We start from the raw sequence: 26597 nt of genomic DNA on the forward strand, positions 1-26597 counted from the left end.
ACATACTTTAGTCAGTCTTAAACCCACATAATTCGATTTCACACAGTGTTATTTAGTAAGTTCTTAGGTTTGGTTTTCTGTGAGAAGATAACCACACGTTCCCATTTCTGCTAGGAAGATTAAAGACCGAATGGGAAAATCCTACACAACTCAAGTACTTCAGCCATCCAAACTCCGCTAAATGAACATGACCATCGTACTGCAATCACCAGTCATTGTGGTCATTCTGAAACACTGCATCAGTCTAGATGATACTTACATAAAATGAAAATGGCTTAAATCCCTCAGATTGAAATCAGGTTCTTCCTTTTTTTATTGGGATCTAACTCTAAGCCACCAATATGTTCTGTCATTCCAGAGGTGATTTCTCTATGCAAGTCTTGAGAAAAACGGTAGAAATATGCATGGAGGAAGCTTCTGTCATAGCACATAATATAATAATTTCAAATCAGTATGACACCTTGTTACTGCAGTGACTGACAATTCAGAAATGCTTTAGATAGGTGAAGTCCTCGCTATGTGGCCTATGCGCAGCCTCCTAAGCAGAGTTGCAGAGACATATCTTAGAGAATTTTTCACATCAATTAAATTGCATTTAACAATTTGTCTAAAGTAATTTTGGTGAAATTAAATATATTCCTTTACTCTATTCCTGCTCCCCTCTCATTTCTCTCATGATCTAGATGCACAGCTATTACAGTAAGTAACACGACAGTTTAGGCAAAAATTTTTTACCTAAAAAAAGAAGCATGAGTCTTTCTAGTGCTCCATCATTCGCACAGGTACTTTTTGTTTTGTTTACCTTTGCAACAAGAAATTACTAGTTTTGTTTAACTCAATTACAACATGGAGTGTCCTCAATGTCAAACATTGTTCTTTAATTACTACAATTATTTCAACTTTAGTGAGAAAATACATTATATCAAGCAACTGAAAGAAGTATTCATTTAATAAATCAGCATTTCATTCAGGTATGAAAAGCCACAGACTTCATGGTAAAAGGATAAAAGTGCTTTTACGTTCACAAGAGTAAATGCACGTTCAGTTAAGCATGTCACCTCTCCAACAACTATTATCAGTAAAGAGAAATATTCAGCTAATTCACCTTAAAGTAAGATATCATGAGATCTGCCTAACAAATTAATTTAAGAGGAAGGACTAAAAAGATAAACAGACTTACACAGTGTTTGAACTTGTGCGCAAAATACTCTAAGTCTTGAGTAAGTCTGCACTTACAAACCTTCCCAAAACTTATATAGGCTGGGCCTTTACTGTTGTGTTCAATCAGCCTCCTGCTTGTTTTCTCATCAGTATAGCATCATTGCATAAACACATAGTCAAAAAAAACCAGAAATACATAGCGATTTTTGCTGAACAGTCACATTAGCATCAAGAGAGGATACAAAGTAAGGTATTCAATGAACAGCTACTGATTCTGAATTCCATAAATAAGAATTTTACGCTTATCACGTGCTTCTGCACTTACAAATAAAGTCCTTGGCATTCTTTTGCTCTGCATAGGTTGCCTTCTCACTTTGCACTCAGCTTAGCATCAGTCCTGCTTGCTGGAAGTTCCTTATTCAGTTTGAATCTAATACTGATGATTACTAAAAATGCAGGCAGAAAAGTGGGAGTGAAATACGAACACAAAGCTTGAAAAAGATTACTCTTATCAGGGATGGAGACGAGCATAGCACATAGCAGCAAATCAACCCATGCAACTTCCTGGGTGCCATCAAGGCCCCGACAGATTTGAACGGAGAAACTAGTTACCAGAAAACTGTCCAAAGAGAGGAAACACATTTAAAGTCTAACTCTGCTGAGGAAGTAGTGTGTGAAAGTTTTCCGAGGACTGATAAGCTCTGGAGACCAGTTGCCCTGTTGAGACTGAAAGAGCTGATATACTCGTGACACTGACTGCCTGTTGGAAGGATAAGACCATGGGCACACACAAACATCAACAACAGGTTGTACAACTCAGATATCATCCAAGAAGGCAGTGGCTGGTACATGCAGACAAAGACTACAGCATCATTTGCAGAACTGATGAGAGATAAGGCCCTCTGAAGTTCTTCCTCAACACCTACCTAGAAGCCCCTGGCATGCCAGCATAGCCCTCTGCTTCTGGGTAGACAGACACTTCGGCTTCCCACTACTCCTCCTGCAAACTAAGTCTGAGCCCCTGAGTGAACTATCTGAGCAACTAAGTAAATGTGCTTGTGTTAATTCTCTGCCATTAATAATAATGATTTGATTTACTTAATAATAATAATAAAAACAACAACAGCAATAACTTAATGAATAAAAGGTGTGCTAAGCAACATTGGTTGTGATTTGTGTATCACCTCAACTTGCTCTTCTCCTAGGGAAAAGCGAGTTTACAACACTGATAAAAGAGCTAGTATGATGGCTGTTTGTGGAGATGAAACCGAAAGAAGCATGATCTTAATCGGCTACAGTTTTCCAGGTCTCCAGTAGAGAAGATATTAGCCAAGAGCAAAGCTTGAACAGTGCAAAGCTTGAGCAGTGTGCTGGCATTCACTGAGCTCCAAGGAAAATGGTCTTGCTGCCAAATGTAATTTTCCCAGCTGCCAGTAAGGCTTGGTAAGTCCAGAGTCCTATGACCTTGGACAGAAACTAAAACCTTGCAGACACAGGGGAGATGTACACCAGAGAAAAGGGTGAAGAACAGAGGTAAAATAAAAGGATATTATGGTGACAGAAGCTGCTTTTGTGGGGCAAACAAAAGCAGAAAAGTAATTTTTCAGAGTTTTGATTACTTGAATTGAAATAAGCTGCTGACTCAACAGCACTGGCAGCAGATGCATAAGACACAAAAAAGTTCAGAGAGTTTGAGAGAGTAAAACACAAAATGTAGCTGCTTATTTTCTATTATTCATTACAGATGGCTGTTGAATTGCCTTAGTGTCAGTAGTAAAGGGCCAAATGAAATCTGAAACTAAAACAAGAACCTATCTTCCCTACTCTTTCCCTTTTCTATCTATCCTGGCCACCTATGATTAGCATCACTGAACTGGATGATCCCAGGCTTGCTTTATCTTCTTTGAAAACAAGAACTGACATCATGCATTTAGCTACATTTTCAAATGTGACCAGTCAAATGCCTGAAATTTCACAGTTCATTTTTTCCCAGTCACAGCAATAATACATTATTAACCACTGCAGCTGCAAGAAAGTCAATTTAAAAGGCAGATCTAGCCAAAGATTTAAAATTTAAACCACTCTATTGCAACATATGTATGCAGCTCATTTATTATTACATTTGTACATGACATTAAATTAATGTGAAATTAAACAGTCTCACAATAAGAAATCAGATAGGACCTTTTGTTCTGCAGTAGCACCCCTGCTACACAACACTAGTGAGCACTGTGGGCTGAAACTCCTATTATAACAAGTGTACCAAAACTAGAAACTATGAGCTGCAATTTTAGCTACAGAAGTTATATTTCTTTGTTTCTCATTTAGGAATATATTGCCATATATTACGTTGACTGTTTCTAAAGTCTCCTTCATTTGCTCATCCTGTTTACTTCTGTTTCACCACCTCCCTTTTCTGCTTGTCCAGCACTATCTCAAATCTCTCTCCAGAGCAGCAACAATGTATTGTGAGAGTGAATCAAGTTAATAGCCATGCTCACTGCATTTATGATGCATCAAAGTGTCTTTTAAAAAAAAAAAAAAATTTTTTTTTCTTCCTGGATTGCAGAAAATCTGGGGAAATTCTCTTAGGGTAATAGGAGTTCTACTTTGCTTAGTTCACATCAGATGTCTTGCCTAAAACTGTATATGATAGAAATTAATATAAGTTATCACTGATTCTATTTGCCTTTAACAAACGTCAGCAACAAATAATGGAGAATACAATGGACAAGCACTCAAAGGAAAATATTTAAAAGAAAATGAGTAATCAACTGGAATAGAGGCATAAAAATATTTTTTTCCCTAAATCTTTTTCATTATCATTATTATATTCAGATTATACTGTATAACTTATTGCTCTTTAAAGTAGCAAAGTCTTCTTTTTGGTCCAAGGTATTTTGCTGAGAGCATATTTAAAATAAACGAGTATGAGCTGACCCAGGACATGACTTAGTCAATCACACAAGTGCAGCACTTGAGTGCAATTAGTACCTGAATATCTACATCAGATGCAATATCCATGCCCTTTCTTCCTAATTTATATGGGAAAAGAATAAAAAAATAATAAGCTGTGAAGAGCCTCCTTCATCTACAAACATCTTAACTACCTACTCAAATCACCCAATTGCCCTCAATCAAACGCAGCCACCATGACCAGAACATATTAGTGGCTTGGTAGAGCCATCTACTGATTAAAGAGAAGACAGGAATAATAGTAAATTATTTCTTTCACCATTGCCTTCAGATTAGGCAAAAAGCAAATATATATGGAACATATCATTACTGAAAAAGGCAATTTTCAGCTTGTAATTTGTTAACTGCTGGTAAACCAAATACAAGTTCTGAACAGCTGAAGCATAACAGCAAACTGGATTGTAGACTAATACCTTGGTTCTTTTAAGTCTTCAGAGTCATTTATTTAGATAAAGTAGGTCTTGCAGTCAAAAGACTTTTTTTCATACTTTTAAGGTTAAAACATCACAAAGTTTCAGGCAAAACAAGAGATATTATGGTCTAGTGCATTTAGTATTTTCTGATTTGTGCTTCAAGCTTTATTAAGTTTTCTGTCTCTTGTAAGATTAAATGTTTCATTTTTGACACAGTAGTGCTCTTTTAAAAAGATAAAATAATAGAATAATAAGCAATTAATAGTATGCATTATTCCACAATTTTTAATTATGTTAAAATACACATTGTGTAACTCGGAAGTTTAATTTGCTAGTAACACAAAATATTGGAAGTATTATATATCTTTTTGTGGTTTTTTTCATATATTACTACTGTAAGCTAATATACACTACGGCAAGATAAAAACAAATAATATTTTGTCATTCTGAAACCTTATTCTCCACATTCAAATTCTGTATCACTACTTAAAATAAGGGGAAGGAGGTCTCAAAGAAAAGAATTGGAATAGTAGATGAAACATAAACTTATATGACCATTAAAAGCAAAGTACTATTCAGTAGTCACCATATATGTAGTTTACTTCATAAAGTTCATGAAATGACATGCGATTTTAAAATTACTGGTAGAACGTAAAACATAGAACTATAGCGTAACATTGTGAATATGCACATCCAGATTAAACGGTTAGGAGATGCAAGAATTGGTAATTCTACAACACTGTTACTTAGGTCAAGCACGTAGTAGTCCATTTTCCAGTTTGTCTTATTGAAAACTTATTGTTCCATATTTTTTCGTTTCACACTTCAGTTGAAGTGAAAGGAAAAGGCAGAGGAAAGAGTGCATGATATTGCTGTCACTATTTTACTGAAGACCTTCTCCTACCAGAGCAGATAGATACATATTGGTAACTGTTTCTTGGCAACAAGAAGGAAAGTAAGTAACAGGGGTTTTTTCTTTCTCTCTTTTTTTTTTTTCTTTTTTTTTTTTTTTTTTTTCACCCCACAATGAAGCACACAGCTTAAGAGTTAAAGAGACTATGGACCTGTGGTACTGCGAATTATTTTGTATTTTCCATAATTCTTCCTGGGAATATCTTGCTGTTCAAATTTTAGTAAAATCAACAGGATTTAGGTACATTTTGCTGCATCTGTGGGTAACAGAACAATAGTAGATAATAAATTCTGAATCACGTCGTTTAAAGAAAACAGTGCTACCCATTCCATGGATAACCACGCAAGTTTGCCAAATAGTGCAGCAAGAAGAAGGCACTCCTACTAGCTGGACTTGCAAAGCTCTGAGATTTTTAAAAGCAGAGACATACAGCCATTCTCGACCTGGACTTGGAGGGTATCTCTCGTGTACAAAGGTTAGTTTTGTTTAACGATGACCTGGCTGACCAAAGTCTGGTTTTGCTCTTTCTCAGCCTTTCAAGGCTTGAACTACTCTACATTATGAGCTACTACAGAGGATGCAAAACATGCTGAAGAATCTCAAAACTGACTACTTGTCTGATTTTAAAAAGCTGTCCTGATACACATCTAAACCACTATGTAATACAACTTAGAATATCCTACACTGGCGTAGACCCATATGGAGTTACAATTTAACTAAATACTGTTTGAACCCACATTGGTCTGAGGGGTAGAGAAAATTTATAATCAAACCAGACTATTAATTGAAATAGAAATACCTATTATTTTTAATTAATGTATGTTTGACATTTTCCATTTAAACTGCAGAGAAACTTAATACTAATTACTATTAGTTTTCTTAGTACACTTGACGAACACACCCAATTTCTCATCTTCTGAGCGTTAATAAATACTGGATTAAAGCATTGTTCTAACGCACTTAAATTATCTGCTCTTCTATACACATTCAGTTATGTAGATTAATATACATTTCATGAACTGTATGAGATGACATATATGGCTTACAGAATATACTCAAGATACAGTATGTTCAGTAACAAAATGAAATAGATCATAATCAGCTGCAAGTACAAAATCTCTTTGAATATAGAATCACATATTTTTCAAACATTTTTCAGACAAAAATTCATTTGGATTTCACAGTAGCATCTGCTTTTCACTCAGCTCATATATTACATTTTCCTCTGCTCTAAGCTATGCATCCAGTATATGAAAAACACACTAACACACAGAAAACTGGTGCTTCCAGAGTAATATGTTAAGTATAAACCATGTTTCCATTTATTTTTACTTTCAGCTTTCGGGATATATGCAGGAATATGATAAAAATACTTGGTATTTATTACTACTATATAAACTCAAATACAAATAGTGATTTTAACTTATAGTTTAGAAACGAAACAACAGGTTAGTAGCTTAAAAACTTACTGTATTACACTGTAATACTACTGCATTAAAAATAAACATATGAGGATATCTCAGTTCAACAACTAAACTTTTTAACATTTAAATGCAATGATCCTCCATTAATTTGGCAAACAGCGAAGCTTTTGTCTTATTCAGAAACCTGAATGAAATGACAGCTTAGTGAATAATTTTTTATATTAAACCTAAATTTCAGTATTAGGAAGATACTACTACTACATCTACTGGTGTAGGTAATCTTAGACTGGTGGGCACAAGTGGCATTTCTTCTTTTACGTACTCAATCCAATCCCAGATTTCCTGATGCAATGCAAATCTGTCCTTACCCAGGAAGAAAAAAAAAAATTGGTATTGAAGACTCAGGTAAATCAGTGAGTGAACATCCAGCTATCACTTCAACCATAGGCTTATTACAGTACTAGCTGCGTAACGTATAACTCAGAAAGGCTTTTTCCTGCTCTTCTACTCGAAGGAAGGCATTTCATTAACCTGAAAGGGGAAATCTAACAATGCCACGTGTTGAAATACCTCGTTGTGATTTGGTGCTACAGAAAAGCCCGCTGTTTGTCCTCACGCTCTTCGTACAAGTGTGACTGTTTCTCTCTAGTTAACAAATTTTAGCTTGCATTAAACCTTATCAGTAAACATGGCAGTACTGCAAAATCAGCAATTAAAGCCTCAATAGCTTCCACCAATTAGAGCTGTTGTGTGCCAAGAGCTGCAGCAGAGACAGATTGTGCGTCGAGTTTATTAACTCATTCTTTTTGCAGTGGAACAGCTAAGTGCCTCTTCTCTGGCCACATTAAAGTAGATATAGTTGTTTTACAGTGACATATGCCTCTGCTTTAAAAAACGAATCAACCCCCTCAGAAGGCTGCAAATTCTTCATTTGAGAGCTTTCACACCTAGATCAAAGTTGACTATTGTCTCTATAAGTGAAGAGCAACCTACGCATTGCTATACCTGTTGCTACACAAATAGCACTTTTTTTATCAATTTTAGTTTTGAACCATCTAAAGCAAACTGCTTTTCCACCTCTGTTTCTACCCTCATGCCTGATCAGTGCCTTCCCTGATCCCAACAAAACTGTATACTACAAGTGCTCTGATGGAGACTTTATTCACATCAGTGACTGTTTCTTCACCAGCTTGAGGGAGAAGGAAACTGTTACAATAAAGCTTTAGAGAACCAGTTGCACAGACATGATCGGCAGAAATGGATGACAAACTCAGACAGAGATAAATCTTCCAGAGAAAAAAAATAACACAGGACTTTGAAGGATAGCTTTAACACAGTGTAAGCTCTTTCAGGCAGGGACCACGACGTTATTAGGCATTTCTGTTCTCCCAACAATTAATTTGCACTGCAGCACCAGAAATCTTGAACAATTATAAGCTCTGGTCTTCCACAGTGCTGCATATTTTCAGCATCTTATTTATTTAAATGCAGATAAAGAGGGAGGCCTACAAGAAACCATATTATGAAAGTCAGATTTCCTTCGGCAAGAGAATACACACTTAAGTCTACATGTTAGAAAATGTCATTCACTGCATCCATCAGGATAACCAGAATGCAATATTAACAGTAATTCACATAACAGAGTGCATTTAATATGAACATTAATATTTCAGACTGATTTTGAAACAGAAGAAAAAAGGAGAAACCAAGATGCGTATGTAACAAAATTTATATTTCATGAACCTTAATTGCTGTAACTAGGGCACAGGGATTAAAGGGCTATGCCTAAGGCATCCGGTCCTGAGGACAAAATATTCTACAAGCATTTCAACTTTTGGTTTCACAAATGGAGTTTTTTAACCCTCCTGACTCTGAAGAAAAGCTGAAACATGAAATCTATGACAAGGTGACCCACTTAGTGGATGCAGGAAAGGCTGTGTATTTTGTCTACATAGACTTTAGTAAAGTCTTTGACACCATTTCCAACAGCATTCAACTGGAGAAACTGGCTGCTCATGGCTTGGATGGGCATACACTACACTGGGTAAAAAACTGTCTAGACATTCAGGCCCAAACAGTTGTGGCAAATGGAGTTAAATCCAGTCGGCAGCAGGTCACAAGTGATGTTCCTAAGGGCTCAGTACTGGGGCCAGTTCTGTTTAATATCTTTATCAATGATCTGGACGAGGGGATCGAATGGACCCTCAAAAAGTCTGCAGACGGCACCAAGCTGGACAGGAGTGTTGATCTGCTTGAGGATAGGAAGGCTCTACAGAGGGATCTGGACAGGCTGGATCGATGGCCCAAGGCCAATTGTATGAGATTCAACAAGGCAAAGTGCCAGGTCCTGCACTTGTGTCACAACAACCCCATGCAATGCTACAGGCTTGGGGAAGAGTGGCTGGAAAGCTGCTCAGTGGAAAAGAACCTGGAGGTATTGGTTGATAGCCAGCTGCATATGAGCCAGCAGTGTGCCTCAGTGGCCAAGAAGGCCTTTAGCATCCTGGCTTGGATAGGACCTAGTGTGGCCAGCAGGATTAGGGAAGTGATTGTCCCCCTGTACTCAGCGCTGGTGAGGTCGCACCTCAAATACTGTGTTCCATTTTGGGCCCTTCACTATAACAAAGATATTGAGGTGTTGAAGCGTGTCCAAAGAAGGGCAACAAAGCTGGTGAAAGGTCTAGAGAAAAAGTCTTACAAGGAGCAGCTGAGGGAACTGGGGTTGTTTAGCCTGAAGAAAAGGAGGTTCAGGGTAGATTTTATTGTTCTCTACAACTACCTGAAAGAAGATAGCATCACTCTCTTCTCCCAAGGAACAAAGCAACCGCACAAGGGGAAATGTCCTCAAGTTGTGTCAGGGAGGGTTTAGATTGGATATTAGGAAAAAATTTTTCACCAAGGCTTGTCAAGCATTAGAACAGGATGCCCAGGGAAGCGACTGAGTCACCACTCCTGGAGGTATTTAAAAGACATGAAGGTGTAGTGCTTAGGGACACAGTTTAGTGGAGAACTTGGCAGTAGTAGGTTGACAGTTGGACTTGATGATATGAAAGGTCTTTTCCAACCTAAACGATCCTATAATTCTCTTTGTAATTATGTATTGCTAGTTGAGCTTCTTCTGTTTTCACTATTTCAGTCATGACTATCCTAAGAGCTATGCAGGCAGCTATGCTTTGCTTTATAGCTCTCTAAAGTTGACTTCAAAGGGTAGGAAGTAGCATTCCTCATTTCAAATCCCCTGCTTTAACTCAGTTCACCTACTGTAGATTCAGCTCAGCCGCAAGCATCAGCAAGAGCGCAGCTGTGGCACTACTGTGGTCAGCTCAAGTCAGCGAAAATCAGTATCATTTACAACTTTTTACATTTTCCTAGACTGAAAAGCCTGACATAACTGAAGGAGGTTGTACTTCTTCATATGCTTTTCTACTGACAAGTAGATATTTGGCCCATTTTCTCAACTCTTTTTAATTAGTACAAGTAAATCAATTAAGTATATTAGGAAGTGTATCTGTTTAAATGAGAACAGGTATTTACTCTTCTAGCAATTTCCAGATTACAGAAGGAAAAAGTGTTGATTTTGCTATCAGAAGATCAATTACTTATCTACAGGCTGGTCTAGGAAATGTTTCACGTAAGTGAAGGTGACGGGGTACGTGAAAGGATTCTGGATAATTGAACAAGAGGCATCACCTCACTATAGTTCTGAACTCATTTTTGTTCTGATTGCAGTGGAGAGGTTCACCTAGAATATTTATTTTCAGGAGAAATTACTATAAGCCACAGAATAACATTATACTGAAACACAGCAGAAATTACTGTTTCGTTTGTTCAGAGGAGAAAAAAATAAAAGATCACAGGCAAAAATTATTTTCTGACATCAAGAGTTCTGGAAATACATCTACAAAACCATTTCCAAATGTATTTAACCTCTGGGTTCTCTCAGGACATAAACTGCATTATGGTACGATCATGTCAAAATAACGTGTCAAAATTGTGTCAAAAATATTTTAAAGTCTATAAAATATACACGTTTACTTTTCTATTTTCTCCTTCAGTTCCAGAAATCCCAAAGCAATACATCTAAACACTGTAGGTATATTATCATATAAAAGCTGTTAGAGTAATATTTATCCTCAAATAAGTACAGTATGAGGCCCACCAGTATAAATTTTCCTCTCATTGCCCATAAATCTCATTTACCTCTATTCCATGGCTTCTCCACTTGCTCCCTATGTCTCATTGTATGGCTTCAGTTTTCGAAGCACCTCAGACACCTAACTTCAATGGTTTCACCAATGTTTTCCACCGGCAGCTAAGCTGTTATCATCAGCTACAGCTCCCTCTCACGATTTGTTATGTATTGTCTTCACCCCAAATGATTAGGAGGTGTTTGAAAACAGTCATCTCTAACGATCCTTTACAGACATTCAGACCTAATTCTTCAAAATAATCTGAATCTTCTGAAATGGCAGTGGCCCAGCAATATCCTGTTTGGCCTCTGGGTCTTGAGGAAATCCTGAAATGTTCAATGGCTTATATTCTAGAAAAAGAGCCTTTGCATTAACATATTTTCTCTACCCTTAAAAAAACTGCAGTCTTCTGCTTTACTAAGAACTCTGGGACCACAAAAATCATTCCATTCCTGTTCTTCTGCAATGACATCAGAACAGAGCAGTCTGCGTCCTTTCTTTTGCTCCTTATTCCTTCTGCTATATTTTTAATATTTATACATTTAATACATCTCATGCCATTATTGGGAATAACTGCTGTCAGAGATTCTGTTCCAATAGGCAAAGTTAGATCTAAGAATTTTTTACTCTGTTTTTTGCAAATCTCACTTTCACTAATTCACATCAGCTAAAATTTACTGCAAATGTAGATTTACTGCTGAGAAACTTTTTGCCTGTTGCACAGCTTTTCCTGCAAAAACGTTTGATCTTACAACTTGCCAGAAGCAATTAAAAGTGTACCTACACAGAACAGTGAGATCTAATGAAAGGAACAATTACATACACCCAAAACAGCTGATCTAGTTCATCTACATGTTCACATTTACAACAAAAAGTAAGATATTTGCCTATTTTTAACATTTTCCTTTCTTTTATTATTTAGGATGGGTCTACATTTGAATTTTTATTGTTAAAAAAAACCCTGAAACTCTGGATTATTCAATACTTTGAAAAATGTAACATGAAGGAACCAGGTTTCATCAAACACATTACTATCTGTGTTCGCAATGCATAAGCTTAAGAGTATATTCAATCAATATACATCATATTAGCAAAGGCTACCCTGCATCCTTTAAATCTTCCACTTTGAGCTATGATCTAGTGAAGAAAATACAAATCTTTCAGCAATTTCAAAAGGCTGCAGAGAAAGACTTTTTTTTACTAAAGGAAAACCAGTATCCTGAGACTATTGGCTGTTAAAATGCTTCTTCTGAAAGCGCTCATGTTAGCATCACCATTTTGGAAAAACTGTAATTTGCTTAACTACTATCTTTTTAACCTCATACATTTCTTTTCAATAAATGTTTCTATAGTTGCTTTATTATTACACGTTGTGTAGGTAGATTCCTCAAGAGACAACGCATTATGTCATTTCTAGACTCCGCAAATGGAGTCAACAGATTCACTCTACAACTTGCAAAGTTCCACAGACCTACCTCTAAGGACCATGCAAATATGTGCTCCCTGTGCTGCGGTCTAAGATATTTATGGGTAAAATGCACAACTTAAGGCTAGGTATTAGTATTACTAAGCAGAAAGCTTCACGTAAGCCTAGAGGGTAAGGGCTTTTCAAATTGTTTTGTGGAAGAATATGCCCTTTACAAAATTTGGAGATGAGAAAATTCCAATGTCTTCTCTGAATCTGATCGGTGATATGCTGCACTATCGAAGGCAAAATATGTTGTATGAACATTACTAACTCTCCCTTTAAATGAGGTTGTTGCATTCTGTCACGTGTATTTGACAAATACAGCTAATTTCTGCGTGTCTGTGCTCAGAAATTCATGTCCACAATTGCAGGCCAGAAACCTCAGAACTTACAAAATTGTCTCATGGACTATATTCAGCTCCCAGACTTGTTCTGCCACTTAAGATGTGAATAATTATACCTTTAACATTTTCAATGATATCTACTTTTAAAAGCAAAACCATTCAAGATTTTAGATTTTGTGCTACAGTTGTGTCTCAAATTAGGTGAAAGAGACATAAGTCCTATCAACGTCATCAGTTTCAGATTTCTTGTCTTCCTATCAGTGACATCTGTTTCTAAGATGAAAACTAGTGAGCAACCTTTTCTATCAGTAAGATCCGGGAGGAAAAACAAAACAACCAAAATATTTACTTTCTTTATGTATTAAAAATAAGATAATTCAGAAACTTCAACAAATCCTGACTATAAAAAGAGAGATTTCATAGAAAAATTCAATTAAATGTATCTTCCAACCAAAAGTAACAATCACACAGCATTAAAATAGACAGTGACCCTGCCTGACCAGGGAGGTTGGATCAGATGACCTCCAGAGGTCGCTTCCAACCTCAAGCACTCCATGGTTCTGTGACTCAAACTATCAAAAATAAACTCTGAATTATTCCAATATTTTCTATACAGTGATAGTACCTAATAACAGTCTTGACCATAATCAGTGCTAGCCAACCTACATATCTAAAATGATAATTTATCAAGAGTTTATGGTTGAAGCAGAAGAAATAAAGAAGAGATGGATGAAAAGAGATTATGCTCATTTTACAGACACAAAACTTAAGCTCAGAAAGTTTGTTTCCCATTTACACTAACAGCATTCTTTACTATGCTGGCAGTATAAGGGGCCTTAATGCAGCTTTAAATTTAATATATGCAGTGTACAGTGGGCTTAGTATAATTGAGACTAAGGCTGGAATGAATCAAAGTGCTCAAGATTACAAATTGCATCTCTGAAAAAGACTAAATTTTAAACTCTTTTCATACACAGTCCATGATGTAAGCACAAAGATTTCTGTCTTCTAGAAAGAGTTTATTTAATTAACAGTGCAAAAAGCTCCAAAAACCTTACTGTAGTTTAAGGAACAAGGACTACAGAAAAAAAAACCAAAAATCAATAAAATATCCCTTATTTTACTACTCTGCTTGTTACGACCATGGAAAATCAACGTTCTAGCTTTGTTGTTAGGATGCTTCTGTTCTATATACATACACATATGCATATAAATATTTTTCTCTTGAAAGGCAAACAGCAGCATTACATTTCTCCTCACTCACAAAAAAAAATTTCTTTGTGTATTTGTACCTCTGTAAGTCTCAGTCTTTTTAGGATCATCAGTAACAGTATACATGGATGGAGTTCAAAAAACTGTAACTTTGAGAATAATAATTCCAAGAATCAAATACTTCTTTAATACTTAGAAGTCAAGAAATCTGTTCTCAGATATGAAACTTGAGCCATCTCAGGTGAAGAGTCTCAATGCCTCTCAGACAGTAGGTAAACACCGTGCAACTTAAAAGAAGGAATCACTGATATACGACTAGACAATACAACTAACATAGTATTTGACTTTGCATAATCAATGGAGAAAATGACATTCATTAACAATGACATCATTTGAGAACCTGAGGGCCTTCAGTGCCTGCTACGGAAGTCAGAGAGATACGAATGTGTTCAGCAACTGAAAGGACCATGCATTGAACAGCTATAGCTTTGCTTTCATTGTACCAAAAAAAATCTTTTCGCATATGGAAACTCTAGACCTTGCTGAAGTATTCATAGAAACAGTTTAAAAGTACAGTTTCAAGAAGAAAAATAATTACCATTCAGAGTAGCTATTACTATTCTAACTGCATCAACAAAAATTACTTTCATCAGCAAAACAATTTCATTTGAAAGTACCTCATTATTATCATACTAATCTAGCGATTAATAATTTAGTATATCAACTTCAGTTAAAATGGAAGTTTTCTCCACTCTTAGTTAAGCCTCATATATTTTTTCACATTCTCTCATCACATTTGAACTAGATAATACATTTAGTACATCAGGTAAATACTTTTCAAAGACTGCATTCTCTACAAGCAGTCAAATAAATGAGAACAAATATTAAAAGCATTTATGATAAATTATATTTATCATAATAATGCCTAAAGAACAACCATAAATATGATCTCCTCTTTCTAGGTGCTATACAAAACAATAATTATGACTATTCCTTCAGAAAACTCTTTTTTGTTATTATTTTGTATGACTTCTCATATTCTTTGCAGGAAAAATAAACGTTTGTGTGAGAAAAGAGAATATACCAATTGACACAGAGGGCAGAGGATGATGGAGCAATAGGGTCTAAAAAAGTGTTCCAGGGACAAAGAACAGAGAGTTTCAGAAGTATCATGAGCTTCCAGCTCAAAAATGGCCCTAATTTGGTTCTACAGCAGTGAAAAACTTCTGATATTAAGTTTTGCTATTAATTATTTTTGCAACGAACAGGTAAAGGGAACACACTGAAGAGCCTTTCCTCCAGCAGGCGGAGAGCACGTCACTTTTTTTCCCGGATGGAGTCAATGCCATGTGTTTCTAATTCCTTACTGACACGTTAATGAATACAACCTTTCCAAAGTTCAGACCAGATAAGCTGGAGATGATGAAGGTCAGTTTGGCAGCTGAACAAAAGAGAGAAATAAGATCACTCTTTTAAAAGATTTACACACTTTCATTAATTATTTTCCTAATTTATGTGCATCTGAAGTGAACAGTAATTCCTTTGAGGCTCCATTTGCATGGTCTTGTAAGCTCTCAGTATGATGGCAATGACATGCTTCACACATCACAATTGTTAAAAAGCTGCAAAAGTATTTGTGGTGGAGTTCACAGAAAGGAAGCATATTTCATCAGTACCTTACAGACTGTATTATATTTTTCCTTAATTCCTAAGTAGAATTCAATATTAACATTCATCTTCAAAACTCTTCACAGTTTTAGTCCCAGCTTTCTGAACAAGACTCTGCCTGTCCTAGTCAGAAAGAGTACTCCTGGATCTAATTCTCAAACCAGCTGAAAATCTCACTACTTGGAAATCTCTTGCCTTGTACCACGTTTTCAGTTCTAGTGGTTTGCTAGCTGCACTAAACAAAATTTTAGCAAATTTTACCCTCAGGCGTGATGCATGGGTATATATTACGAATAGTAAAAAAATATTAATATAAAGCATTTATGTGACACAAAAGTGTTAAGATACAGTTAGAGCAAACTCTACTCTCCCTCAGGTCTTCTTCATAAGTTTGAAAATTTGTCCTACTGTGTACAGACTTTCTCCACAAGATTAAAAGATTTCTTTTTTTATCTTTGTTGACCTTAATAAAGAAATTCCACAGTATTTAGAGTTGAACCATGTATTTTATCTGGAAAAAAGTTTTCAACAAAACAATGACTAATTACAATAACACACTAGTATCTTTTAGATTCTTAAAGCTGCATTGCAATTTGAAGAGATTAAAAACATAAAATGCAGCACAATATTCATAATTATTATTTTAAATAAAACAGATCTGAATGGCTACAGTATACAGTAAAGTACCCACATTTTGGTTCAATAGTACCTCATTAATTGAAAAAACAGTGAGGAATATAAATCAGCATCCATACATATTAAAATATTTTTCACCTTCAACAAAGAGAATATTTTACATTGCTTCCTATGACTGCATACGAGTGTATTAACTATATCATGACATTTGTGAAAAGCTGTTCAACCTGCCAATCTGTTACATAAGCTAAAATAAAAGGGTAATGTAGACTCAAACTCCCTTATTTGTCTTTAAAAAAAAAAAAAAAGAGCATTTCATAGGGTGCTTTTTCAGAAATTTATCATTAGTACCTATCTAAAATGTATTCTTTCTACATGGTCATATATATAAATGCATAACTAACAACTGATTCACATATGCTGTTGCCTGAATATGTTGTTGCCAGGCAACTGCTATAAAGCATTTTGCACTGCTTGCAAAAATCTGAATGAATGATTCAAGGAGAGATTACTTCTAAAAAAACTAGGAAGAAAACTCACTATTGGAATGACATGAATAATTCCTTGTGTATTTCAAGGATTCATAGAGAATGTTCCTTCCATAATTACCAGTTTGAGAAAGCACAAATCCTTTGAGTAAGATTTGAAGGGCATTTTACAAGAAGGAAATTCATGATCTAGGCATGCAGCTAAAGTTACCGCCTGGATTCTGAACCAAAGTCACCGAAGTTAATGGGCTCCTTTAAATTGACTTCAGGGTCTTTTCATCAGGTCTTTAATGTCCATCATAGGACAACAACAACAGACTCCTAAATGAAAAAACAAAAGGCCATCACCTCACAGGAGATACAAGCAAACTCTCAATAAAATTTTACCATCTCATGATATGAAAGTGAAAGAGGTCAAGTCTATGAACACTTCTTTGTGTAATCATCATACCACTATGGTATAATCTCACTAAAGCTAATGATACTACACACAAGAGTAAAAATAGAAGCCTCTATTATCCACTGATAACATGGAAGTGATATGCTATCTGCAAAAGAGAAACTATTTGTCGCTTTAAATAAGTGCCATCCATCACAAAATTAATAGACATTTGGCCATCAGACCTTTTGAGAATTAAGATGTGCAAAAGCACATCGACAAAAGCAACCGGGAAACACAGCAACTCCGAAGTGCTTAACACAAGCCTGACTCACAAGTTTCTTTAAGCACAAACATTAGCTTAAAAAAAAAAATTGTTGGACTTTTTGTCCGTGTTTACAATGGCTGCAATGTATTTCCTTCCATTTCCTGCACAATACGCTTAATCAATAAGAACTGGTCAAACGCTTAAAATGATTGTTATTTCCATAATGACAAAATTGGAAATCCATATATTTTCCATCTAATTCTGCAAATCCATTCATGTAACTGTAGCAAGCAAAAGTACTGAAAGTAGTAATTATTGGTATTTTAAAATGATACTTTCAGTACTAAGCAGTAAATGTGACTAGCTTCTTTAACGGATTACAGTGAAATCCTTTTAATTCCATATCTCAGGTTGTCTTGAACGAGTGTGAAGAATAAACTCCTTTACATGGAAGAAATCTGGCATCTAAATCCTGTCAGTCTAGAGCTTTATTAAAATTAAATGCATTATAAATAGGAATCCAGTTTTTAAACTATTTTCAGTATTTAAAACTATTTTCGTGCTCTGAGATGTAATTCATAGTTGAGGTCATCCGTCAGGATACAGTTACAAATGGCAATCTCAGTGCTTTCAAAGAGGCTGAGCAGATTTGCCATAGATAATAACATAAAATAATCTATGGAAAGGATACTCATTCCAGGCTGCACTATTTACTTGGGCTTTTTCATTTGTCGGCTTGTTTCTTAGAATATGCTATGGCAACTCAAAGAAAGAGAAGAACCTTTACTCTGCCCTCTGTATTCATGATCCACTTGCAAAGCTGCTGCTATCAATCAATGTAATCTCAAACTCAGAACGTTTTGCAGCTCCCTTTGCTTTCTTCCCCCTAAATATATAGACGATATCAATTAAATGTCAGGATTTTGTAAGACACGTACTGCACTATTTCAAGAGGAACCAAGCTGCAATCAGATGTTCGTATTCATAGCATGGTTAGTGGTAAATGATTGAAGACAGAGTTAACAGCAGAAGGAGAAAAGCTACCTGTAATGACCTAAAAGTATGGTTAAAAACAGGGTGGTTTTATATGGTAAAACTTCTCATTTGGTGACGAAGAGCAATCTGTTATTCATTACTCAATCAAGACTGACTGGCAGGTACAATTTTCTCTTTGGATAGCGCTATTAGAGTATAAGCTGAACCACTCAGGAAATAATTCTACTCAGTATGTGGAAACACATAAAAACCAGTATTTATTCACCAACTGAGTGAAAATTTCCGTTAGATAGGACTCTTTTGTTCTGCGGCCAAGGTGTGCCAAAAAAAAACAACCAACAAACCAACAAAAAGATTCTAACTTCGAAGGTTGGTAAGGGTCAGAACAAGACTATCAAAGTGACACAATGCTCGTTTTTAATTAGACTTCCTAATGTGACATCAAATTGTTTTTCTTCTAAGAAACAGCACTTCAACAAGGCATGAAATCCTCGCAGCTTAGTTTATTAGGAGGCAACAAAGGGACTCAATCTGCTACAAGAAAGTTTCAGCCTATGAACACAGCCAGCGCAGTATAAAATTGTGCCATATGAATTTTAATGCGACACAAGTATGAAAGATTCCAAAAGAACAAAGGCAGCACAGTCCTGTTCCACACTACACAAATGACCTATTCTGATCTGAACAGCACACCACATTACAATCAAATTTATTTCAAAGAAGGGTCACACAGGTCAAATGTAATGGCTGTAAGAATGAGGTATTTCCTTTATGTAGTATTAGAGAAAAGCAAAATATCAAACAGCGCGGGAATGCCAGAGCACTGAAAAGAAAGGCATATTTAGGCTGCAAGGAAAGAGATTTTTAAAAGATGTTTTAATTACAGTTATCCTCACTGACTTGATGTCTTGTTTCTAAGTTTCAACGATACTTGCGATACCTGAATGAACATGTCATGTACACATGTGAGACTGTCAACTACATAGGCCTTAATATATATTTAAAATTTCAAGGCACCATAGAAATATTTTATATACAGCTCACACTTAACAAAAGTAAGGAGACTAAAAGTAAGAGGCTAAGTGGTCTAACTGGATGGATGTCTCTGCGTGGTCTGACACCTCCATGGCAAAAACGGTGACATTCCCAGTGGAGGCAGATGTCAGATTCCAACAACAACAGAGAGTCTGGTAAAGCTCCTCATTTTGGCAAGCTAACTATCCAACCCTACATCAAAAGAAGCTACTCTGACAACATAAAGATATCAGAACAATGTGGTCTACTTGAAAATGCTGGACTGCCAGAAAATATACGGAAGTCTATTAAGACATAAATCCAATGGTAGACAAGCACTTGAAGGCTACGGTGAAAAGATGACAAAAAGTCTTGATGATCAGGTAACACTAAACAAAGTGTAAGGATGAATTTTAGCAGCACTTCTTGGCATGTATTCCCATAAAGGCTTAGGCCTTGTCTTTGACTTCAGATAACCTTTCTGACCAGAATCACCTACTGGGGGCAAAATAGCTCCGAGCCGTGACCACTTGGTTCAGAATAGAAATATGTCCGTGCTCCATGACTGGAGACAGCACTCTCACATACTATGAATGCAATTTGCATGTATGTAGGCAGTAGGCAGCCAGGGTAACAAGTACTTAAAGCAAGGTATAGTCATAGTAAGTCATAGGTAAACATGTGATACCTTCTAAAAAAAAAAACATTCATAACGAGTTTCTATTTTACGAAGTACAAAAATCAATAAAAGGAGGCTATCAGAGGAAGAATCACAACTTGGGTTTCTGAAAACTAAATTCTTGGAAAACTAAATTCTACAGAAAAGTTCACTCCAAGTCAAATGTTATTGTTGTTTGGGTTTTTTTTAAATACAATGAAATACACTAACTGATTTTGCTCTACGTTATTATATTGCTCAGTTTTACCCAAAACTTCACAGGTTGCATTATACTGAAGATTCTTCCATTTGATTCCCAGCCAGGGCTCCCTCAGTCACAAAACAAGACAGAATAAAAGCTGCACTGGAAGAATTTCCGTAATGAGTTGGCTACCAGCCTAAAGCTTAGAATTAATTTTATTGCCCAAGTCTAGCACTAAAATTGGTATTAGTCACCTCGGCTCTCCAAGTCCTAATCAATCTACTTTTCAGGAGACATCGAAATTTTCAAAGAATGTAGACTATTCTGATCAAAAACTAAAAAAATAAAATCAATACCTTCCCATGCATAAGAATGAAACACAACCAGCAAGAGATATAATTCTATTTACATATTTCAAAATGATCTTAGCCTTAGTTTCCAGAACCCATGGCTCTTTTTTGGAGGTTAAAAATATTCATTTGTTAACAGACGTTTATATCCCTGAAAACAGAGCTATTCACCTACATTATGACTGCCCTAGTTTAATTCATTAAGGTTTTGACTTGGAGACAGACATAAAGGAAAAAAAAATACAAACCTTTAACATTCCACTTGGTGAATAAAAATTGCATTAGTTTAGAAATTCAGTCACAAAAATCCAATTAGCTATGGATATATACATACATATTCATACCTTTCAACCATCACACTCATCTGAATTTTGATGCCATTTTCTATAAAATATAATCCACTTTACATTGCATTTAATAGATTTACTCAGATGTGCATCCCCATATGTCATATTTAAGCTTATACTACCACCTGCCTGAGGCTGTGTAGTCTGAATTGTCACCCCCATACACCTCTTCAGTAGGAGAAAATCCTCCATAGACACTGAATGAACTGTTTCACTTCTGCTTAGTGCAGAAGTATGATAATCATTCTGATCATGAATAATATGTACTCCAAAAAAATCAGATTAATGTCTTCAAAACAAAATATTCAAGCTACTTAAGATATGCTGCAATGAAATATCACAGTCTTCATAATTCCATTTTCACAAGTCAGCAAGTATCATCCAAGATTACCATAGTATGAACTCTACATTTGTTGCATATGTTCCATATACATCAGTATATAAAAGTATTCACACATATAGAGATAAGTTAATACATAATTTCACACTTAAAGGACTCTGAGATACCTTCAAATACAGATTTGCAAATGAAGTAGATTACCTCCAACTACCAACATCAAGGTGATGTGATACCATCATCTCACTGTTTTGTGTTGGACCTATCTAATAACACTGCTGAGCTGAGAAAAAACTGATGAACAAAGGTTAAGCAAAGGAATGACAGAAACAAACGAAGGCTTAGAAATTGCTTCTTCAGATAGACTAATGCTTGACTGATGCATGGAGTGACTCGGGTTGCAAAATCATTAATAAGAGCATCCATTCTCTTTGGATTTACACCACTTCTCAAACATTTGGAGTTGGCACTATTAAGGATTCGGACCAAACTCTCTGTGCTCTCTGGGAATTAACAGCTCTGCCAAAGCAGCCAAGTTCTCCAAAGGTCAATTTATGATTAGTCTCCCACCATCCTGCACACTGTGTCTACAAGTAAAGCACAGCATCTGGGAGGAAGGGAGAAGGAGGAGAAGATAAATATTAGCACTGTGATAAGCTCGCAGAGCGCGACTTGGAGGAGGACAGATTTCACATGGCCCCTGCTGTCAGGTTTCAGGGGAATCAGGGAGAGGCAGCCCACCTTCCTGGAAGGGAGAGCACGCAGGGACTCTCCACTCTTTTGCACACCCAGAGCAAAAAGCAAGGGTGAAACCAAGAAGAATGCCAGCCCTCCTCCCAGCCCCAGCCAGGTTTATTCTCTAGCCCACAGGAACCCTGGTCTTTTGGGATACATCAGTAGCTATGCAAACCAGCAGAGGCCTTGGGGCTTCCTCCTCCCCTGAGCCTTCTTGTTCTCACACACAAAGAGTAGGAGAAAGCCCAAACTGATGCGTTTCAGGAGCGTCTGAAGTTTGGGAAACCCTGGCCCCTACATGCACTCTGCTCCAACTTCACTGTCTGTTCAAGGCTTGCTGTATCCCATCAGGGAAAGTGCCCATGGCCAAACTAATAACACGGTGTTATCTTCGGCCTGGCTGAGCATCCTGGTGCGCACTGAGGCTGGCCACCCTCGGCTAAGAGGCCGCCTCTAGTTTTCATCACAGTCAGCCTCTGCATCCGCCCTCCCGTCCATGCGACTGCCACCCTCCTCCCCCCGCCCCCGCCTGCCCCCCGGCCCGCTTCAGGCTCCCCTTCCTCAGACCCTCACGCCCTCGGGCACCAGCCCCCTCCGCTTTTCTCAGTTACAAGCAGGCTGCTCTCGAACCAGCCTCCAATATTTTCAGACCTTGCCCTAATTGAAGACATCCCTTTCCCAAAACGCGAGAGGGAGGGAGGGACAGAGGGAGAATCCGAGCACAAAGTTTTTACAGATCCTGCCCGTGCCTTTCTGTCCCCCTCAAGCCCTTGCCGGAGGCACCAAGGCGGGGGCAGGAGCGGGGAGGGACGCCCAAGGAGGGTTCGTGCCCCGGCCTGGGCTGTGGGACTCGGGGAGGACGGAGGGACGCGGCGAAGCTTTCCGCGGACAGTGACCCTGGAAAGCGCTCGCTGAGAAAGAAGGGAGGAGCGGCGCCTTCCCGGAGGGGGAGAGAGGAGAAGCCGGCTCTCTCCGAGGTGCAATGGCAGCGCATCCCCACCGACCCCTACGGAGAAGGGAGCAAAGTCCGAGCAGCGGCGGCGCTGGCGGCAGCAGCAGGTCGCCGCGCCCCGCGCTGGCGGCCCCGGCCCGGGTCACCGCCGCCCCTCAGGCCGGCGAGGCGGCCGCCAGCGCCTCGCCCCGACCCCCGGCAGGGCCGGCGAAGGGAGAGCTCACTCACCCCCAGCTTCCTGCTGCGGATTTTCACGTAGCCCTGCTTGACTATATCGTTAAAGTTGGAGGCCATGGCCAGCGATGCCTGCTTCCTCGCCTCCACTCCCGGAGTCGTCCACCTCCGCCGCCGCCTCTTCCTCCTCCTCCTCCTCCTCCCCCGGGCCCTCCCGGGTGCCGCCGGCCGCCGGCTCCCGAGGCGCTTCTGGCATCCAGGCAGCGGCAGGCGCCGCGCTCCGCTCCGCTCCGCCCGTGCCGCGCTCAAGCCGCGGACGCCGCGCTCCGCGCCGCGCCGCTCCGGGGGGCCGCCGCCCGCTCCGCTCCTCCGCCGGCCCCTCGCTTCCCCCGCGCCGGCCGATGGCCCCGCTCCGCTCCGCGCCGCGCTGCTCCGCCCGGCGGCGGCTCCGCGGCTGCCCGCGCCTACGGCCGGGGAGGCAGGCGGGGCGGCGGGCGGAGCAGAGCGGGGACACCGCCCCCGGCGCCGCGGCCGCGGAGCCCGCCTCCAGCGCCGGCCCTGCCCGCGGCCGGGGGTCGGGGCCGGCCGGGCTGGTGTCCCCACGGAGGTGGCGCGGGTCTCCCGAGCCCGGTTGGGGACGGGCGACGAGCCCCACCGCCGCCCCCGGGCATGACGCAGAGCCGAGGCCATATGCTGAACTCGGCCTCGGCGGTGTTACCCACTTTTCTCCAGGCGGGCAGGTCGCTGTGGCATCGCGGCATCCCCCGCTCGGGTGGCAGATGCCTTTGGAAACACAGCCCAGGAGGGCATCTTTTTGCGTGTGTATTCAGGAAGCCGCGTCGACGCCCACTACCAAATATTGTGTCAACACAACTAACTCAATGAAACAAACATCTAAACTACAAAAGTTAAAACAAAAACAAAGACAGAACAAAAAAGAAAAAAAAAAAAAGAGGCACAAGTCCGTCAGAACTTGAAAAATGAGGTGTTACACACATAGGCATCTTGTGCCCTCCGCAGTGATGACCGTGGCTTTAGTTAATTACACTGCTCCTTGAGGTGGAGCTAGCAAAAAGAATGCCTTATGAAAAAAAAAAAAAAACAACACCAAAACCAAACAAACAACATAATGTTTAGAAGGGATCAGGAAGGAAGAAAAAAAAAAAAAAAACAACAGGAATTGCTTGTTTGCTTTATCTAGATGCAAAACAGGGATGGATAAGAATGAATCTAAACTGCTTAAGAAAGGAAAAGTACAAATTTATGGGATTGACAAAAAGACTGCGTTACTATTGTGCTGTAAAAATGTACTTCTTAAACACTTTCAGTGAAAAAAGTTCGATTTTTATGATAAGCTTAATAAAAGCCTCATAAGCACTTTTCCTAGATATCTGCTTTCTACTGCACCCTTGCCCTGAAGTTTTATGAATCAGGAATTTGCAGCATATAGTGTGCTACAGACTGAGGCAATGAAATGTATTTCTATAGCTGAAAGTTTGTCAGATTTATTTCAGATTTTCAAAATCGATAGACAATAGTCTTAGTAAATGGATTATGAAGTTTGTTACAACTTAGTTGTTTTTGCGTATCCAACCAAATTAGACTTTCTTCATAAAACTCTTCGGAACTTACATCTAGAGATTAATCTTGCAGCAAATAGGAAAGATACAATCTAGAAAAGTGATTGCAGTCCTTAGGTGACAGAATTATAAGGAAAAGCTTTGTAACTTCACTCTATATAACTATATAAGGGAAATGGGACATAAAAGAGAAATCTTGATGCTTCTGATATCCAAAACATGTTTAACTGTGCTGAAAGTATTTTTGCTAGCCCATCATAAACAAGATATAGAATCCCATTAAAAAAAAAAAAAAACAAAAAAAACCAAACAAAAACAGAATCTTACTATTATGATCTAAAGACTATTGCATCTTCATTGGCTGCTGTTGGCTTTGCATCCAAGTCTAACAAGAGTGAAAATTATGATATTAGACCAAGAAAATTCTCTTTTCCCAGAATAATCCTTATTATTTTATTTGTTCTGAATTTTTTGCCATAGTCAAGTAGTAAATGGTGAAATAGATGAAAGTTTACCTGTTCTTTTATTTTCTAGAACTTGATTCTCAATCATAAGAATTTTGGAACATCTGCTAGGAGTGAGATTCTGCATTATTTATATCCAAGCAAAAACTTCTATGTAATCATGCAATCCTATCTCTTTATAAAAGACAGGATCATAAAAAGGAATGGAGAAAAACACTTAGCCTATGTACAGTTGTGTCTTCCTAGGTATTTATAGCAAAATGTAGAAAGGATATTATAAGTCTGAACTTCTACTTTGGGCAGAATATGACTTCTTCCTTAATTTTTATTTTAACGATATGCCAAACCAGAATATGCCGTGATTTTTCAAGAGAAAACTGGGATACCCCTACAAGAGATACCTTACAACATATTAAACATAAGCTTTGTTCAAAATGAGACTAGAGATTGTTTAAAGTACAGAAAGCTCTTGAAGGATCAAGAAGGAGAGGAACATTTCCTTTCAATTGCCAACCAGAAAAGTACATAATCCTGTTCAATTAACTGACAAAAAGACGTTTCCCTTACAGATTAACCCTGAAAGATTTGTAAGTTTGTAGACCTGGTTTCACATGCAATCCCTGCCCCCTTTTCACCACCTCTCAGCTACTCAAAAATTGACTTGTAGGATCTGAGAAAAATTGCATGCTATGCATCCTCAAATTGAGATAGAAATAATGATACGATTTTATTTTTTTATTCATTTATTTTTGAGATTGTGCTGTATATCATATGAAAAGGACAGCGGTTTCAGAACATACAGCATTCTTGGGCATTTTTTAGTTTTGCAATCTCTGCAGTAAGAGGTAACAATACAGCAGAACTTGTGTCACATCGCTAACATGCATGTCTTGTTGCCAGATCTCTACTTTTTGGAAAATTTCCTGCCAGTGAAATTGAAGGAGGTGATATATTTCCAAAGCTAATCAGCCATTTATTCTTGAGTATATTCTTTTATCATATAGCATGCATGGAAAAGGGTTTTGATGGTATAAATGATCATATCTTTACTAGTAGTTTTCAACAGATTTTCCCCAATCATTTATTATTGTTATTGTATTTTCGTTAAATCCATGTATGAATTGCATTATTATTATTTCTTTTATTACAATAAAAATGCCACAAGAGATAAGCAAAATATGTGTAAAATACAAAGCATTTTCATTCTGCATTCTACAGAGTGTGAACTAGCCAGCCTGAGCTTATAAG

At 38.1% G+C, this 26597-nt stretch overlaps 1 protein-coding gene across 1 annotated transcript in view; it reads right to left on the minus strand.

Moving 5' to 3' along the window:
* DOK6 (docking protein 6) overlaps positions 1 to 23425 on the minus strand; it is a 268991-nt gene extending 245566 nt beyond the window's left edge. Inside the window, exon 1 of the mRNA XM_086609178.1 lies at positions 23360 to 23425. Within this exon, the coding sequence (XP_086465304.1) occupies positions 23360 to 23425 (66 nt within the window). The remainder of the gene's footprint in view (positions 1 to 23359) is intronic.
* Between the last annotated feature and the right edge of the window lie 3172 nt (positions 23426 to 26597).

Source organism: Tauraco erythrolophus, chromosome 3 (genome assembly GCF_009769465.1).
Source record: "Tauraco erythrolophus isolate bTauEry1 chromosome 3, bTauEry1.pri, whole genome shotgun sequence".
Classification (NCBI taxonomy): Eukaryota; Metazoa; Chordata; class Aves; order Musophagiformes; family Musophagidae; genus Tauraco; species Tauraco erythrolophus.